The following is a 19,344-nucleotide window of genomic DNA, read 5'->3' as shown; positions in this document are numbered from 1 at the left end:
GATGCCCTTCTACCTTCCTGCCCAGAGTTCCCTTTTAATCCTTCTTTCACCTGCTTTCCCCAGGAAGAGACCCTATGCCAGCTCTTCCCAGGATGGTCACCTTCACCCTGGAGTCTTTCTGGTCTGAACAATATGGCTGTGTAACCTAGCAGCTACCATCCTTAAGATAATCTACAAATAGGCCTGCATTTGAAGTTTCTTCCAAACAAGGTGTCTCGCTCTGCCTCCCAGCTTAGACTCCCTGTTGTGACCCCACTACCCTAGAGGGACCGCGTATGTCTCTTTTCTTGCCTTTGCCTCTAGTTCCCTTCCCAAGGACCCAGGAAAATGTCCTCAATGGATCCTCATCCCTTGCTGTTACGACACCAAACCTTAGTTCTCAAAGGCCAACACCCTTTCGCCAGGCCCCCTGAACATGAAGGACAGACCCAGATTGTTCCAAACATACACAGGCACACGGAGTATTCTCATGGGTCACTGAGGCTTTTTATTTTAAGCACAAAACCACCAGGCATCTTGCCTGTGGCCACCCCGGAGATGACACGAGGCTCACATGACTCCAGACACTTGGTGGAAAGTAAGGCGAGAAAAACAGTGATTTGGGCCAATTACACGACGGCAAAGCTAGAGCTGCCAAACAGGGCTCCGGGGAGCTCGGTTCTGTAGAAGTTCTAAGGAAGCGGCACGGACTCCACGGCGGCGGGTGAGGGGCGCTAACTAGCAGGGACCCCTGCAAGCGTTGGTCGGGGCCTCAAGCTGCCCGAGCTGACACAAGGGGAGGGGTCTATTTAGCCAACAGGTGACCGAAGGGCTTGCCTGCCCACAGCTTACTTGGCCAGGGGGTTTCTGAAGTTCCTGCCGGCAAACTTAGCCTTGCTGCCCAGCTCCTCTTCAATTCTTGGGAAGGAGAAAGATAAAAAGATGGGGAGGAAAAAAGAAAAGTCAGACCTCAAGTTGTAAGTTTTCCCATCCTAGATGTGGTCAGACACAGCCCCACTCCTGGGAAGTTGAGAACACAGAATCTGTCCACCTTCTTCAAACCCTCTAAACTTGTGCTTCTCTGAGAAGCCAGATTTGGGAGGCCAAGGTGGGAGGATCACCTGTGGTCAGCCTGACCAATATGGTGAAACCCCGTCTCTACTAAACATTCAAAAAAGATTAGGCAGGCATGGTGGTGGGCACCTGTGATCCCAGCTACTTCGGAGGCTCAGACAGGAGAACTGCTTGAACCTGGGAGGCAGAGGTTGCAGTGAGCCAAGATTGCACCGCTGCACTCCAGCCTGGGCGACAGAGCGAGATCCGTCTCAAAAAAATACAAATAAATAAAATTCCGCAGCAAAAAAGAATGGAAGTCTGAAGCTATGACTGCCCCACTGCACTCCAGCCTGAGTGACATGGCAAGACCCTGTCTCAAACAAACAAAATAACAAAAAAGCCCTGTGTCTACTGTTCACCTGCTTCTTTGTGTGTGTATGAAAATTCCCAGGATACAGTTTTAATGAAGGGGTAATAGGGGAGAACTTAGGAAATGGGTGTTCTGTTTCCCTACAAGTCCAGAAAATAACTAAAAAGGGGGTTTGTATCCCAGTGGTGCCTGAGTCAGTGGGGGAGTGGTATATTATATTATTGGCCGGGTACAGTGGCTCACGCCTGTAATCCCAGCACTTTGGGAGGCTGAAGTGGGCGGATCACCCAAGGTCAGGAGTTCGGGACCAGCCTGGCCAACATGGTGAAGCCCCATCTCTACTAAAAATTACAAAAATTAGCTGGGTGTGGTGGTACGCCTGTAATTGCAGCTACTCGGGAGGCTGAGGTGGGAGAATTGCTTGAACCTGGGAAGCGGAGGCTGCAGTGAGCCGAGGTCGCACCATCGCACTCCAGACTAGGCAACAGAGCGAGACCTCATCTCAAAAACACAAAAACAAAAACAAAAAGTGGGTGGCGGGGGGACCGGGGGACAGGGGGACAAGTCTGGTGTTCAGGGGCTTCTCAAGGACACAGACAGGAAAGGGAGACCAGAACAGCCCCACAGCACTGAGAAGTGGAAACCCAGCCATGTGCCCTTTGACTTTTTCCTCCTCTCTCCAAGCCCTGGCTCCATATCCAAAACGGTTAAATGTGCTGAAACAGATCATGAAGGGGCTCTCTGAAAGCTCTAAGAAAGTCATGGATCAGCTGTCAAAGGGGGTCCCAATCTCTCTTACGGGAAGAGGGCAGCACTGTGCGGAGGAGGTTTCTGCCTCTGATGGCACTGCAGGGGTTGGGGTCTAGGCCTGCTCAGGGCCTGGCTGGCTGCACTGTGCGCCTGCCCCTGTACCTGTTCCCAGAGCCAGGAGCTCCTGGGGGAGGGCAGTGCCTACACTGAGTGCAGCCCCAGCGGGTGAACCACAGGCCCCTTGTTCTCCAGAGCCCTCCTTACCTGAGGAGCTGGTTGTACTTGGCCAAGCGCTCAGATCGGCAAGGGGCACCAGTCTTGATCTAGGAGAAAAGAAAAGCCATTTGCTTATAGTGGACAGGCTTTGCAGGCATTTCTGGCAGGGAGAGGGTGTGATGTCAGAGAGAGAATTTCTAGAGGATCTGAGCCTAGGAAAGGAGGGGCTACAACATACAAGCAGGGCCCTCATGCCCCCATTCTGTTCAGGCTCAGAAACCAGGACAACAACTCAGCGGACATGAGCAAAACAGGGACAGACACGGATCTTCACTGGTTTTGGGTCTTCCAGCAAGTTGAGGTCAGAGAGAAGAAAGGAGGAGACGCTCATTCTTACCTGCCCAGTGCACAGCCCCACAACCAGGTCAGCAATGAAGGTATCTTCAGTCTCCCCAGAACGATGAGACACCATGACGCCCCAACCATTGGCCTGGGCCAACTTGCACCTAGAAGCCAAGAGACAACCTGGATGGCATGACCCCATTTTCTGGTGCCACAAACCCCAATGCCATTACCCCTCGGTGCCAGCAGGAAAGCAGTGGAGGGGCTGTTAATGGCTAAGGCTCTCCATGCCTGGGCTCTGTCAAGAGCACAGAGGACAACCCTCACCCTCCTCTGAACTCTTCCACCCCCAGGACCTTCTTAGCCCTCTTCATAGTTGAAACACTGGGTTCAGCCTCCCTTGATGGGAGAAAGACTAGTGTTCTCTGACTGAGCTCTTCACAGAATACATCTGCTTGCTATGTTGCCCAGGCTGGTCTTGAGCTCCTGAGCTCAAGTGATCCTCCTGCCTTGGCCTCCCAAAACGTTGGGATTACAGGTCCAACATTTTGGGCCTGTAATTTAAAAGGGTCCCGAGTTCAAACACAAAACCTGTTAAAATCCCAAGGTGTCCTACATTCTGGCCAGCAGGATTCCCCATCGACAGAACAAAAGGGCCCTTTTCTGATTCACAAGCCGTAGCTGCGGGAAAGCTGCTTGCCTGGGAAGACACTTACGCCTGAAGCGACTCGGTCACGGAGCCAATCTGGTTGACTTTGAGCAGGAGGCAGTTGCAGGACTTCTCGTTCACGGCCTTGGCAATCCTCTTTGGGTTGGTCACTGTGAGATCATCCCCGACTACCTGGATTCCTGCACTGGCCGTGAACTTCTGCCAAGCTCCCCAGTCATCCTGGTCAAAGGGATCTTCGATAGACACCACTAAGGAGAGGAGGTACACGCCTCATCAGTGTGATCCTCCCAGTGTGCTCCTCTGCAACGCCCAGCCTTGCTTCCCCCTAGACTTGCTGCTCGCCTGGCCTCACACTGCCCAAAATTATAGGACAGGGATGGCTCCCCAACTGATCCTTGAAACAATGTGCCCCACCAACCTACTCCTGCAGCAGGGGACAAGTCACCCACAATCCTGGGTCAATAGATCTAAAACAAAAAATCTCACTGTCACCCAGGCTTGAGTGCAGAGGTGCAATCATAGCTAACTGTAGCTGCGAAATCCCGGGATCAAATGATTCTCCCACCTCAGCCTCCTGAGTCGCTGGGACTACAGGGGTTTCCCACCCATTCAGCTACTTATTTTAATTTTTTTGCAGAAATGAAGTCTTGCTATGTTCACTAGGCTGATCTCAAACTCCTGGGGTTCAAGTGATGCCGTTTTAGTCTCTCCAAGCGCTGGGATTCCAGGCGTAAGCCACTATATGCCCAATCTCAAAAAAACTTTTTAAGACCTATATAAGAAGAGAACACTTATTTGTCTAGGGTGGTTTGAGTTTAGTGCCACTGAAAATCAGAATGGAGCCAAAGACTCAGAAGTGAAAAGACCTGAGTTTGGGTCTTGGCTCAACCTTGACTAAGTTGTTTAGGGTAGTGGTTAAATGCACAGACTCTGCAGTCAGATTTCCTGGTCTGAATTCTTGCCCCACTATTTGCTGTGTGCTCTCGGGCAGATTATTCAACCAGCCCATCAGTTTCCTCTCCTGTAGAAGTCACAGTCCCTATCCTGTGTACACACAGAGCCTAAAATGAATATTCCCAGCTCACAGGAAGCATAATACATCTCTAACAAGTGGCTATTCTAATTCTGAAGGCTTGGTTCCCTCGCCTGTCTAATGGAGCACAGACCGCTGCTGGCACCTGAGCTCCTTAGCTACACAAGAACCTCTGTGAAGCCCTGTGTACGTACAACTGGGGGGAAGCCCCCTGATGAATCCCCCACGGGAGCCAGAGGTTCAGACACACCCTCCCCATCCCCAGCCAGCCAGATGCTCCAGCTGCCATGCTACAGGTCAGTGGCAGGAAAGGAAGATGGCACTCCAGGAACACTCACCTGGGTAGTCCTTGATGAAGGACTTGTACAGGTCAGCCAGCTGATCAGGTGAGATGTACCTGCTGGGGTCATCGGGAGACTTGAAGTCCAGGTCATACTTCCCAGACCTGAAGAACTCGGAGGCTGCTACGTCCATGCCAATGACCACCTTATCAGTGTAGCCAGCTTTCCCAATGGCAGTCTTCAGCAGCTCCAGGCCTGGGAAGAGATGGTGGCAACAGGTTTGGAAAACAGGTAGGTTCCCTTCAACAGCTGTTACACATGGACTGTAACACAAAGGTCAAGAGGTGTTCAGGCCCCAACCAGTAGTTTCAACAACGTCAGTTACTTTTTTTCTGCTTTGGGGCAAGAAACCATGGGCCAGAGCTCCTGGTGTAGACTAAATGGGAAATTCAGCACAGCTTCCAAGAAAGTAGCCTTTCTCCCTGACAAATGCTCCCAAATTTAGTGCCCAGGAACAGCTGTCCTGGCCAAGATACAGTTACAGTAACCAGCTGAGATCAGCTGTCTCAAGACACAGGCCTTAAATAGAGCTGAAGCGGGATCCAAGAGAAAGCCCAGTGGAGGCAGCCCTGGGTGGCAGGATCCTCCTGCCAGGCTGTGCTGTTGAGAGTTCAGGCTCAGGGTCTGCCATCCATGGCTAAGCTGTCCTGCCAGCAGGACAGATGGACAGACACCTGGCTCCCCAAGCTATTAGGTATTGCTTGAGCCCAGGAGGCAGAAATTGCGCCACTGCACTCCAGCCCAGGCGACAGAGACTCCGTCTCAAAGAAAGAAAAAAATAAGTAAAATCAAATGAAGCTCCCCTTTCCCTCCTTAAAACCCTGTTTGAAGGGTCTTGATCTTTACAAACTACAGGTGGAATGAAAACCTTTTCCACAGAGGCAGGTGTGGACAACCCCTGCACAGAGGGAGTTGGTGCTGCAGGGCTGGGTGGGTGGGTGGGGATTCCCCAGAGCCTTTACCTTCTTTATTCTCCAGGATATTGGGAGCAAACCCGCCTTCATCCCCCACATTGGTGGCATCTTTCCCGTATTTCTCCTTGATGACATTCTTCAGGTTGTGGTAAACCTCCGCTCCAATGCGCATGGCTTCCCTGAAGTTTGCTGCACCGACTGGGAGGATCATGAACTCCTGCATGGCCAGCTTGTTGCCGGCATGAGAACCGCCATTGATGACATTGAAAGCCTGGGGAGAGAACAGAGAAGCATGGCACCGGGCCCAGAGAGCCCCACAGGGCAACAGGCCCCTCTGGTCCTACCATCCCCATCTAGTTCACAGATGAGCCCAAGACTTGCTCCTTGAGGAGCATCAGTGGGGTCAGGGTGGCCATGAAATGCTCACCAGGTCTCTGACTCATGTTTTTAGAGACAGGATCTGACTATACTGGTCTTGCCCAGGCTGGTCTCAAACTCTTGGGCTCAAGTGATCCTCCTGCCTCAGCCTCTTGATTAGCTGGGACTACAGGTGTGCACTACTGCAACCAGTTCATACCAGGTCTATTTTGATAACTGCAAATTCATGATCATCAGGAGAAACGCTAGTGACTATGTCAGCTAATGCTCACAGCCTAGCAAGGAAAGTACTGCTGTCATTTCCTACCCGAGCCTCCACTGCAAATGAAGGACCTGGGGCACAGGCAAGTTGAATTACCTGCTCAAGGTCACACTTAACAAGGGGCAGAGCTGTGCTGGGAGAGTCACATGTGTTAAGAGATCAAGGCACAGGAGGTCTTGGTCCCCAAGAGCAAGCTGAAACCCCCAACTCCTTGCTTGGGAAGTTCCAATAAACCACTCACCGGGACTGGCAGGATGACTTCAGAGTTGCCAGCCAAGTCAGCGATGTGGCGGTACAGGGGGACCCCCTTCTCAACAGCACCAGCTTTGCAGACGGCGAGGGACACCCCCAGAATGGCGTTCGCACCAAACTTAGCTAGAACAGAAGAGAACCGAGTGGAATGAAGTAATTTCTGACTCACCGGCTTTTCTCCTGCCATCTCCTCCCCCATCACACTGTTACTAGAAATGCAAATAGCATTCCCTGTGGACTCACCACTGCTTTTCCCCTCTAAGAGAGAGCCCAGCTCTGGCCAACTATAGGAACTGCTGAATTCATTATAAGGAGCAAAGCTGTTCCGAGTAACCGAACTGACAGGCTATTATCACCTGGTTTTGCTCCTGATACTCGAAAGTGTGATTTCTCTTTTTTTTGTTTGAGATGGAGTCTTGCTCTGTTGCCCAGGCTGGAGTGCAGTTGCGTGATATCGTCTCCCCCATTCATGCCCTTCTCCTGCCTCAGCCTCCCGAGTAGCTGGGACTACAGGCGCCCGCCACAAGGCCACAAGGCCTGTATAATTTTTTTTTTTTTTTTTGAGACGGAGTCTCGCTCTGTCGCCCAGGCTGGAGTGCAGTGGCTAGATCTCAGCTCACTGCAAACTCTGTCTCCCGGGTTTACGCCATTCTCTTGCCTCAGCCTCCTGAGTAGCCAGGACTACAGGCGCCCGCCACCTCGCCCGGCTAGTTTTTTTGTATTTTTTAGTAGAGTCGGGGTTTCATCATGTTAGCCAGGATGGTCTCGATCTCCTGACCTCGTGATCCGCCCATCTCGGCCTCTCTAAGTGCTGGGATTACAGGCGTGAGCCACCGCGCCTGGCCAAAAGTGTGATTTCTTAAGAGTGACGCAAAGAAATGGGAGGAGACGACAGGCTCATTTAGCTTGTCACTAAGATCATGGACCTCTTCCTGAAAGTTGTTAAAGTCTTTAGGAGACTTCATGATCTTCCCCAGTAAAGATGCCTCCTCGGGCCACTCACATTTATTTTCTGTTCCGTCCATCTCGATCATCAGTTTGTCAATCTTCTCTTGTTCTGTGACGTTCAGTTTCTAAGAGGGAGAGGAGAGAATGAGGGGTTGGTGTCACTCTTATCTGCACAGCCTTTGCTCCCCTACCATGGAATCTGACTTTGGAACTATGTAAAATAAAAATCAATTCTGTGATGTTTGTTTTATAAGCAAAAAAAGTGGAGGACAAAAATCAATGGTGAGACAAAAAACTGCCTTCTGCTTGCTTTGATGGTGTTTCATTCACCCAACAATGAAACAGAGATGGACGCTCTCAGACACAATGCTTGTGTCACAAAGGTAATGGTCTACCCAGGGAGTCCAAAGTGACTTTACACCCAAGAGAATTGTCAGGTATGTGCTATGTAAACCACCGCTACGAAGGAACATGGCTTTCATGGGCAATAAATAAGCAAAGCTCATTGTTCACTCAAGCAGGCTGAGCCCTTGAAAGGTGGGCTCTGCTGCTCACTCTTGGCTAACCTCAAAGATTGCAAATCTCCATCCTCTGATGGGAGGCATGATTTCTGCAGGTAGTCTGAAATCACTTAGCCAAGTGTCTAATAATGGATCAAAATGAGTTAAAGTAACAAAACTGATGTACTAAGAACTGGCTCAAAAGTAATCCAATAAAAACCAGCATTACTTTTTAATTTTTTTTTTAACTTTTTGAGACAGAGTCTCCCTCTGTTGCCTAGGCAGGAATGCAGTGTCACGATCTCAGCTCACTGCAACCTCCACCTCCTAGGCTCAAATGATCCTGCAACCTCAGCTGGGACTATAGGCATGCGCCACCATGCCTGGCTAAGTTTTGTACTTTTTTTTTTTTTTTTTGCAGAGATGGGCTTCGCCATGTTGCCCAGGCTGGTCTTAAACTTCTGGCCTCAAGGAATCTGCCCATCTAAAGTGTTGGGATTACCGGCGTAAGCCACTGCACCCAACCAAAAATCAGCATTCCATTTTAAACTTACTAATATATTAACAAGGCATTATTTTTATCTATAATATTCTTGATATAAAAAAAAAATGCAAAGAAAATCAGCTTTGATCCCATCATGCTGTGCTAGCAACTTGGTGTCTTTTGCAGCTTTGTCAAGGCATCGCTGGAACAGGCAGGCAGTTACCCAGGCACAGCCTCAGAGGCCAGTTCTCACCAACAGTTTGGTATGGTATGTTTCTCCCAGGGGGAAGAAAATGCCGGGGGATGTCCTGCTCATCATGTGAGTCACACTATGTAGGGATATGAAGGGACAGAGAACAAGGTATATGTGGAGTTTCCAGGAGACTGGCAGAGGGTGTTGCAGGCAAAACAGTAACAAGAAATTTCGTCTGGGGGCCGGTCAGGCAGGGAGTAATTACAGAGAGTGCCACAAAACCCAGGCTTAAACCAACAAGTGGGGGACAGAGACAACAAAGGAGCTCCTCCTCTTCCCTGTACAGAATGAATTCATGGAGGAGAGGAACTAGATTCAAGAACAGATGGAGGCTGTGGCTGGGCTTGGACTGGGCCTAGAGAGTTTTGTTATTTTTATTTTTTGAGACAGAGTCTCACTCTGTTGCCCAGGCTGCAGTGCAGTGGCGCAATCTCTGCTCACTGCAACCTCCGCCTCCCAGCTTCAAGTGTTTCTCATGTCTCAGCCTCCCAAGTAGCTGGGACTACAGGGGTGCGCCACCACGCCGGGCTAATTTTTGTACTTATAGTAGAGATGGGGTTTCACCATGTTGGCTAGACTGGTCTCCAACTCCAGACCTCAAGTAATCCACACACCTCGGCTTCCCAAAGTGCTTGGATTACAGGTGTGAGTCACTGTACCTCGCCCAGAGCATTTTTAGACAGGGCTTTTCAAACCAGTCCCATCTGATGAGTGCCACAGGAATTACGGAGGGACGGGCCGAAGGGAGGGTAAATGATAATAAAAACCTGCTGAGTCAGGTGGGTTGCTAGGTCCCCAGCCCTACTTCACCTCCAGCAGCTCTACTTTTATGTTTGACATATTGAGGTTTCCAGGATGATTTTACTTAACAGGAAGGAACTCCACTGCTAAAGTCAGTAGAACTATAGTAAATAATTCCAACATCCATGAGAAATTAGTCACCGTGGACACTACCACAAACACCCCTGAGAAAGCACTCTTAAAATCTGGATCTTAATTTCCCCAAAGGTCCAGAGAGTTGCAGAGGCGAAAAACCTCAGGGCTCTAAGTGTCTCACTCTTCTGATGCAATTCCATCTGCTCCCAGAAGTGGACTGTGAGGCAGCAGGCAGGTTAGACTTATGTCATGCACGGATTGTTCTCATGCATGACAGGGAATCCAATCGGCTTCTGTAGCTCTCAGAATAAGCTCTTCCATAAACAGGAAAGCCCCTGGGATTGGGAGACGCTCTGGTGGCATTAGACACATTAGTTATCAGGAGGCAGGTCCTACCTTGCTAACCAGGGCAGGCGCAATAGTTTTATTGATGTGCTCAACAGCCTTTGAGACACCTAGAAGGAACAATCAAATCAAATTACTTGACATTAATTTTAAAACCAGGCTTGAGCAGCATTGCTAGAGAGAGCCACTGTTAAGGCTGACCCGGAAGCCCACCAAGGGACCTTCCATGGGACCTCTTACCCCTCTCCCCTTCCCCCCAGAATCGGAGGACTTTCCGGCCTAGTCTGAGTGCTCCTACCTAGGACCCCAGAGGGTTAGAGCCACACAAACAGCAGCTGGCTCAGAGCGATCTGACCGGTTAGTTTGCAAGACCATGCACTGGAAACACCAGCCGCAGACTAAAGGCTGTCCAATCAGTTACCTGAGTGCACAGGGCTGGTGCCAGGAACTCATTAATATACTTAACAGGTCTGGAGACGCCTGCCCAGCAGAGGAGGATGAAGAAGGAAAAATGAGAGAGACTCAGAAGAGAACCAGTGATTAAGGACTGCGAGTGAGAGACAGCAAGGGAACAGGAAAGCAGAGGAGAGCATTTAGGGGGTCATGAGTTCAATCTTCCACAAATGCTGACTTACTGAGCACTCATTACCATCAAGGCACAGCACCATCCTGCTCTGGGTAAGTCCCCACACAGGCCATTAAACAACGGTGACATGGTAACATGTTGGTGTGTGGACACTGCTTCTTATAGCATTAAAGCAGGACTGAACACCCAGCACCACCACTGCGACACCAGCCCAGTGTTTCGCAACCTGATTTCATCATTGTCCCTCCCCTGCAGCCTCTCTGGAGTTTTCCGGGTCCCCCACGGAGAATGTGTGATCTAGCCCTGTGTGCTTTTCTGTAATTTGGCCACATGTTCTATCTCTAGAAAGGTCAATGTTGCACACACACTAAGTCAATTTGAATACAGCCAGAGGCTGGCTCTGCCACAGAGAGGACTCCTGTGAGTCAGTCAACAGGAAAATCAGACTAAATGACACATCTGCAGCTCACCATTAAGGGTAAGCCATTGGCTAGACCTTCCCTGGATACTTTCTTGCCCTTGAAGAGGCTGATGATCTGAAGGGCCCACAGAAACCCCCTGGGAGATGGGGAAACTTTTCTTTAGTTAACAGGCCCTGTTCTCATCCTTGGGTTCCTGTCCTAATCATGAAGGAGTATTTCACAGACTGGGGACAAACTGCAATAGAAACAAGCATTGAAACTCTCGACCCAGAGCATGCAGGCTCAGGAACCCTGTAATCCACACACCAACTTTCCTGTCCACGTGGTGGTGCACTGCTTCCATCAACATCATGGGTTACGGTAGGTTTACCTGCCATAAACCTGCAAATGCAAGCCCCACCCAGAGAGAAGGACAGGACTGGGCAAGGCCAGGAGTGGGGCTGGAGGCAGGGAGGCCATGGGCTGTGGGTTCTAAGGCTTACCCTTCCCCATATAGCGAGTCTTATCATTGTCCCGGAGTTCTAGGGCCTCATAGATACCAGTTGAAGCACCACTGGGCACAGCAGCTCTGAAGAGACCTGGATGAGAAGAAAAAAAGTCATAGTAGCAATTCAGAAATCCAGTTCCAGCACAATCCCAAGTCCCCTCCCGCCCACAAATGCATTTGTCATCAGGGAGCTGTTTCTTCCTCCTACCACCTGCGTGAATTAAACACTCTGGTCTGTTCTTCGTGCCTCTCACATATTTATGATCCTGTACTGCAGACTTTACTGCAAAGATGACTGATTCCTCTAGCAGAAAGAAAGTGCTCTATGGCAAAGCCTACATGCCAGCTGGGGGTCTTGTTAAAATGTAGATTCCGACCCAGGAAAATATGTGTACCTCACAAGCTCGCGTTGGTGCCCTGTGGATTACCCCAGCAGCACTGCCCAAGAGAAATCCAATGCAAGTCACACAGGGAACTGAAGATGTTCTGGTATTTTTTTTTTTTTTTTTAGAGTCTCGCTGTATCCCCCAGGCTGGAGTGCATGGGGTGATCTCGGCTTACTGCAACCTCCATCTCCTGGGTTCAAGCAATTCTCCTTCATCAGCCTCCCCAGTAGCTGGGATTATAGGAGCATGCCACCACGCCCGCCTAATTTTTGTATTTTCAGTAGAGAGAGCGTTTCACCATGTTGGCCAGGCTGGTCTTGAACTCCTGACCTCAAGTATCTGCCCATCTCGGTCTCCCAAAATGCTGGGTTTACAGGCGTGAGCATCACACCCAGGCAGGTACTATATTGATGTTAAGCATAAAATCAAGGGAATTTAACTGGTTCAGGAAGAGTATCTAGCTCATTTGCTTCAGTTTGGACAATGCTAAATCCTATTTTGGGAGTTCTATGCCCAACTGGAAACTGGCAAACAGGATAGATGTGGGGGGAAGGAATAAACATAATAAAATGCAGTTTAATAAATGTAAGAAAGTTCCATTCATTTCAATTTCAAAATGTCCGCCTCCCAACAATCTTTTAGCGTCTGGGGTCTTTTGTTGCTTTAAAGTTCATTAGGCCGGGTGCGGTGGCTCAAGCCTGTAATCCCAGCACTTTGGGAGGCCGAGACGGGCGGATCACGAGGTCAGGAGATCGAGACCATCCTGGCTAACATGGTGAAACCCCATCTCTACTAAAAAATACAAAAAACAACTAGCCGGGCGAGGTGGCGGGCGCCTGTAGTCCCAGCTACTCGGGAGGCTGAGGCAGGAGAATGACGTAAACCCAGGAGGCGGAGCTTGCAGTGAGCTGAGATCCGGCCACTGCACCCCAGCCTGGGCGACAGAGCGAGACTCCCTCTCAAAAAAAAAAAAAAAAAAAAAAAAGTTCATTAATTTCTAAGCAGAAAGTTCCACCCATTCACTAAGCAAACCAATCTTATTGGATGAAGGGAATTCTCAGCATCCTGTGAGAGCCCTCAGGATTCCCCATAAAGCGAGTGTCCTGGAGAAAACCCACTGTGCTTGAGAGCCACACAGCAAGCAGCCAAAGGCAGAACACAGGCATTCTTCAGAAGCCCAATGAAGTCGGGCCTCAAGGATCCTTTCTTCCTGAGGGGTAGGGGAGGTGCAAGGGGAAGGGAAGGGCTGGGGTTCCACTGCCAGGCCTGTGACTCACAGACGATGACTCAGCTCCGACTGGCAGTTCTCTGGGAGTTTAGCACCACTGAGTGATTCTGCCTGAAGCTCCTTTGCCAACCTCACCCACTCTGTCCATCGCACCATGTGCTGAAAGTAACACAGGGCTACAGAGGCACTGGATTTTCTTCTTAAAAGAAGGAGTTTAGGCCGGGCGCGGTGGCTCAAGCCTGTAATCCCAGCACTTTGGGAGGCCGAGACGGGCGGATCACGAGGTCGGGAGATCGAGACCATCCTGGCTAACATGGTGAAACCCCGTCTCTACTAAAAATACAAAAAACTAGCTGGGTGAGGTGGCGGCGCCTGTAGTCCCAGCTACTGGGGAGGCTGAGGCAGGAGAATGGCGGAAACCCGGGAGGCGGAGCTTGCAGTGAGCTGAGATCCGGCCACTGCACTCCAGCCTGGGCGGCAAAGCGAGACTCCGTCTCAAAAAAAAAAAAAAAAAAAAAAAAAAGAAGGAGTTTCACCATTCTGTTATTTTTTCATAAGAAAACTCCTCCTATGGGGACTGACAGCCAAGCAAAAATGAGAGCCTCTGCACTATTCCAGAGCCCACAGGTAAAAACTGTCCTTGATCCTTGCTAAAGAGTGATTTCTAGACACAGAGATAAGGGTGCTACATTCATGTCTACTGGCCCTCCCTTCATCTCTTTCCCTCATGGTATCACCTTACTTCATGAGGGAAAAGTATGGTAATACCTTACTTCAGTGAGCTATCACCTCAACTGACTTAGGAGTCAACTTATGTGGTTTTAAGCCAAGAAGCTGGCAGGGTCAGACGTGGTGGCTCACACCTATAATCCCAGCACTTTGGGAGACTGAGGCGGGCGGATCACCTGGGGTCAGGAGTTCGAGACCAGCCTGACCACTATGGTGAAACCCCGTCTCTACCAAAAATGCAAAAATTGCCGGGCGTGGTGGTGCACGCCTGTAGTCCCAGCTACTTGGGAGGCTGAGACAGAAGAATTGCTTGAACCCGGGAGGCGGAGGTTGCAGTGAGCTGAAATCATGCCACCACACTCCAGCCTGGGTGACAGAGCAAGACATCTCAAAAAACAAACAAAAAGCCAGGAAGCAGCAAGACACTGGCTCCATGCCTGAAAATCCCCCAACCCTCACAGTCAGGAATCACAACCTACTAGCATATGCAGATACAAAAAAAGCTTATATATATATATATATTTTTTTTTTTTGCCTAAGGCTCCAGCATTTGTAGAAAATTTGTAAAATGAAGCGAGGTAGAAGCAACTCTGGAAACGAAGGTGGCACATACCTTTTGAGGTGAAGAGATCAACCTCAACAGTGGGATTCCCACGAGAGTCAAAGATTTCCCTGGCATGGACCTTGAGAATAGACATGGTGAATTTCTGTAGGAGAAACACACAGTTCATGTTTTCCATAAGCCATAATGCTGTATTTGCTCACTCATTCAAGGAATCACTTCTGAGGTTCATGGACTACAAACAATCGGCATTGGACTAAATACTGGATGTAGGAAAGTTGATTAGGGTGGGGGAAAAAGCCTGCTGGAAAGCAGTGGGAATTCTCCTAAGTAAGTAGTTAGGGCCGAGCTCCGAAAGGCCTTAACCTATTTATGCCTAGTGTTCCATTACTGGAACGCTAAGTGTGTGGAGTTATTTTTATCTGACTGCTCAAGTCATCACCAAGGCCTGATTTTTCACAAAAAAGATTTGCAACCTCCGGCATAAATGGGTTAAACCACAGCAACTGAGGTCTTGTTCTGTAAGCAAAAAGGAAAAAAAAAAAGAGAGAGGGAGAGAAAGCCCACAAATGTGTATGCCCAGGGAGAATCAAATCCAAATAGATGAATGTGTTGCTGGATGCAGAGCAGCCAAAGAGCTGTCTGAAACTGGCTATTGTCATGAGTGAACAATGAGGCCTGGCATGGGAATGGAAAGGAACCAAGAACAGACATGAAGGTCACAAGCAAAACCACCTAGGGCGAGGCCAAAAAGAGGGTGGGGGGATGAGGGGAAAATCTGGCTTGTAGCAGAATTAAAACAAAATAGCGAATTAAGTTTGGACATAATTCTTCTGATTAAATTTGAAGTAGCAGCACAATATTCACTTAGTAGGTATTTAATAATCAGAAATTCTGAGTTTGGAAGTCAGGAATAATAAAGTCCTTGGACCATGAGATCTTGGCTACCGCCACTTCCTGGGACTTTCCAATTTCACAGTACTCCGGACTTCAGTATTGTTATGTCATTAATGACAACATCTTTATTTTAATTACTTTTTTAAGAGATGGGGGTCTCACTATGTTGCCCAGGTTGGTGTCAAACTCCTGGGTTCAAGTGATCCTCCCCTGCCTTGGCCTCCCAAAGCATGCTAGGATGATTATAGGGGTGAGCCACCAGGAGCAGCCAATAAGACATCTAAGTTTGGGCAGATTTTTAACTTGCAAAATTATTTACTGAAGTCACTTCTGTGGCTTTGTTGTCTTCGTAACAATGGAGTTTTATTCATTAGCCAAGAAAAAGGTACTTAGTTTTTATCTATTAGGTTCCAAAAAGGCAAATTTGTTTAAACATATTTAAGTTGGCCAGGCGCGGTGGCTCAAGCCTGTAATCCCAGCACTTTGGGAGGCCGAGACGGGCGGATCGCGAGGTCAGCAGATCGAGACCATCCTGGTTAACACGGTGAAACCCCGTCTCTACTAAAAAATACGAAAAACTAGCCGGGGGAGGCCGAGACGGGTGGATCACGAGGTCAGGAGATGGAGACCATCCTGGCTAACACGGTGAAACCCCGTCTCTACTAAAAAATACAAAAAACTAGCCGGGCGAAGTGGCGGGCGCCTGTAGTCCCAGCTACTCCGGAGGCTGAGGCAGGAGAATGGCGTGAACCCGGGAGGCGGAGCTTGCAGTGAGCTGAGATCCGGCCACTGCACTCCAGCCTGGGCGACAGAGCAAGAGCGAGACTCCGTTTCAAAAAAAAAAAAAAAAAAAAATCCTTCTTGGCCGGGTGCGGTGGCTCACGCCTGTAATCCCAGCACTTTGGGAGGCCGAAGCGGGCGGATCACCTGAGGTCGGGAGTTGAAGACCAGCCTGACCAACATGGTGAAACACCGCCTCTAATTAAAAAAAAAATTATACACACACACACACACACACACACACACACACAAAATTAGCCGGGCGTGGTGGCGTATGCCTGTAATCCCAGCTACTCGGGAGGCTGAGGTAGGCGAATCGCTTGAACCCAGGAGGCGGAGGTTGCAGTGAGCCGAGGAGATCAGGCCATTGCACTCCAGCCTGGGAAACAAGAGCAAAAAAAAAAAAAAGGAAATCCTTCTCAGATCAGGGCCCGACGTCTGATGGCCAGCCGGGGAGCCGCTCTTGCCCAACTTGGGCGAGGTCGCCTGGAGGGCTTGCCAATGATCTAACGGCTCTGCGGCAGATTCCTCAAGAAGAGGTGCCTTCTCGAAATGAGTCACCGCTTACTGGGCCGAAGCGCGGGCCGCGAGTGCAGGAGAGAGGCGGGGGCTGCCGGTGGGGGAGGGGGTTGCAGCCTCGTGGGCATCTCCTCTCTCGCCGCCCTCCTCCATTTTAGGGAGGGCCTGGCCTCAGTGGGCACCACCGCTATGTCTGCGTCCATCCCAAAAACCTTACACTTGGCTACGATGGAAAAGCAACTTCCACTCCCAACTCCCGCTGTGCTAAGCGGCTCGCGTGTGCAGCTCCCGACCTTCCCCGACGGTGATCCTGCCCCGCAGTCTGTAATCACGTGTTGATCTGCACTTTCCCCTCCAAAGAAATCGGGACCCAGCACGTGCACCTCGCCTTGTGCCCCCGTCCCGGGCCTCGGGGTGAGCGGGGGTGCCACTTCCCACCCAGGGAGTCGGCTCGCACGCGCCCCCGACCCCGCCACGCCGGGCCTGTTGGCGCGCAGCCTCCCTCTGAGGGGAAAGAGCCCCGCAAGCCCAGAAAAGCCCTGCGCCGCCTGCCCGTTGCTCAGCCCTTCCCTAATCGTTACCTAGCCGCTGGGTCTCGTGGCCTAGGAGAAGAAGCGGCGGGTGCAGCAGACACCGAGGTGAGTGTGAAGCCGGCGAGGTCTGCAAGGTCTATGCGCTCCGGCTCCCCACACCTACTGTCCGCGCCGCACTCGGACTTCCTGCCCAGCTAAGGCGGGCCCCACCCACTTCCCGCCTTCCAGACACGCCTCCTCAGGGCCGCCTCGCCATTGGTCGGGAAAGCCGTCACTCGTGCTCTCACCTCCCGGAAAGGGGTGAGACTGCGGCGGCTGCAGCCGGGAAAGGGGGGGTGACGACCCGCGGACGTGAGGCGGGCGGAGTTAGGGTGCCCCGACTACCCAGCGGCCCTGTGGTGGTGCGAGCGAAACTCTAGCCCCAGATAGGACCCGTAAGCCGAACTGAGGTGTGCGGAGCCGGGGCCCCGGGTGAGAGCCTGGGGCGGCGTGGCGGGCATGAGAGCTCGGGGCTCCGTCACGTACTGCGAGTCCCGCACGCACTCAGCGTCGCTCCGGGGCCGCGCGTCCGGTCCTCGACCTTGCTGACGACTTTGGCAGCCCGCGCCTGCCCCGGCTCTCCTGCCCCGCCCCTCTTGTCCTGCGCCGCGATCCGGGAGACCCCGTTGGCGTCGAGTCGTTGAGAGGCTACGCGCCTCGGCCCCACTCCGGCGTTGTGTCGCGGGCCCGGCCGCAGCGGTGCGCCTCCGGGGCCACGTGCGCCGCCTGCGCCTGCGCGCTGCCCCCCAGCCGCGCCCGTCCGGCCGGGCTCCGCCTGGCACCCGCCAAGGTGACCCTGTCCCTTTCTCCTTGCTGCGGTGAGAATCAGGCCGAGATAGCCAAAGGAAGGTTCACTTTCCTTTAATTCTACCTCCTATTTCTTGAGTGCCTCCTAGGTGTCTGGCGCGCCACCACATGCTTCCCCAGTGTTAATTCATTCTCTAGCCCATGTTAATGTTGCATCTGAAATTTCACATCCCCCTCAGTCCCATCTAGGGAACTAGATCAAACCTACCTGGATTCTTGTGAACCATTCATGTAAATTATTTGGAACTGGAATTTCACATAGACCCGGGGAATTTCTCAAAGTTCAAGACGGGTCATATTCCATGGAATATGGAAGGAGTTGGTGGAGTGATTTCACCTTTTTGATCGAGAACTGATAGCCATTAAAACTCAGCTCCGCAATAGATCCCCCCGACTCCAAGGGAGGGCTGAAATGATCACTTCGTTTTCTGTTACGGTGACTTTTATATTTTTCAACATTATTGCTGGTCACTAAGAGAACTAAAACATCTCCTGATTTTCCTCATTTCCTTGCAAAGAGATGTTCAAATATGTACTTGAATTTAATTATTTCTTCTGGTCCGCTGCAAAAACTACTTTTCTTTCTTAACCCCTAGCGTTTTTGTCCTCTTAGCTACTGGCAGGTTTCCATGGCGTTGGTTAAAAGTGAAGGCCTACTAAGTACATAGTATTTGCTTTCCAGTGGGTAAGAAGCAAGAACTTTAGGATTAAATTCAGCAAAATGATAATAATAATAATAAAATTTTGCAAGCAGAGTTTGTGATTTCACCAGCAATACACTAACGTTTTTGGCTACTGAAAACCACTATCTCCAGCCCCATGACTCAGCAGCTAAATCAGCCAACATCTCCTGCTAAGGACTCCAAGAAATCAGGCACTTGGTACTCTTACTTTCAGAGCAGTTCTAAGGCGTGGCCCTGAAAGGGCTCCAAACAATCTTATTTTACATTAAAATGGTTAGAGAGATAAAGATACTCTGCTGTGGCCAGAACCAGTAAATCTAGCAGGAAATGAGAGGCAGAACATGATCCCAGACTGCTGCTGTTGCAAGATTCTTGGAGGCTGCAGCACCACATTCTCAGCCGGCACTTCGACCTCACATTGTAGCTACAATGTTAATGATTACTGGAGATGGCCTGAAGTCTTTTTCAAAATTCACAGGCTGCGAAATGCCTTCCCTGTTTCCATAGCTCCTTAGGCTTTGTTAGCAGCCTGTGGGGTTCACATTTGCTTGTAGTCAGCACAAGGGCATTGCATTTAGTTATTATTTCTCACTTGCTGTAAGCTTGTTGAGCAGGTTTATTGGTGGGGGGCAGGTGGGGAATAACTGTCCAAAGCTATCAGAATACCACACTTTGAAGCACTGTAGGTAGCACATGCACGGTGTCTGCAGGTGGCCA

The 19,344-nt window shown here is 50.5% G+C and overlaps 1 protein-coding gene across 6 annotated transcripts; it reads right to left on the bottom strand.

Moving 5' to 3' along the window:
• Positions 1–464: 464 nt before the first annotated feature.
• Positions 465–17,861, bottom strand: ENO1 (enolase 1). 6 transcript variants are annotated; one of them, XM_077989848.1, is made up of 13 exons: positions 17,147–17,285; positions 14,421–14,514; positions 11,673–11,675; positions 11,460–11,555; positions 10,021–10,079; positions 7,567–7,636; positions 6,553–6,686; positions 5,720–5,942; positions 4,755–4,952; positions 3,430–3,631; positions 2,769–2,877; positions 2,420–2,478; positions 465–897 (listed from the first exon to the last, which is right to left on the bottom strand). In XM_077989848.1, the coding sequence occupies exons 2-13, from the start codon at positions 14,503–14,505 to the stop codon at positions 828–830; spliced, it is 1,308 nt and encodes a 435-aa protein (XP_077845974.1). In that variant the 5' UTR covers positions 14,506–14,514; positions 17,147–17,285; the 3' UTR covers positions 465–827.
• Between the last annotated feature and the right edge of the window lie 1,483 nt (positions 17,862–19,344).

This window comes from Macaca mulatta, chromosome 1, assembly GCF_049350105.2.
Source record: "Macaca mulatta isolate MMU2019108-1 chromosome 1, T2T-MMU8v2.0, whole genome shotgun sequence".
Lineage (NCBI taxonomy): Eukaryota > Metazoa > Chordata > Mammalia > Primates > Cercopithecidae > Macaca > Macaca mulatta.
This window is presented reverse-complemented; position numbering and strand designations above follow the sequence as displayed.

Bases quoted from the DNA above. Each gene is read 5' to 3' on its own strand.
- ENO1 (XM_077989848.1), bottom strand. From the start codon at position 14,505: ATGTCTATTCTCAAGGTCCATGCCAGGGAAATCTTTGACTCTCGTGGG. The intron at 6,687-7,566 runs GTGAGTGGCCCG...CTTCTGTTCTAG, and splicing joins GGACGGAACAGAAAATAAAT to CTAAGTTTGGTGCGAACGCC. The intron at 3,632-4,754 runs GTGAGTGTTCCT...TCCTCTCCTTAG, and splicing joins CTTCATCAAGGACTACCCAG to TGGTGTCTATCGAAGATCCC.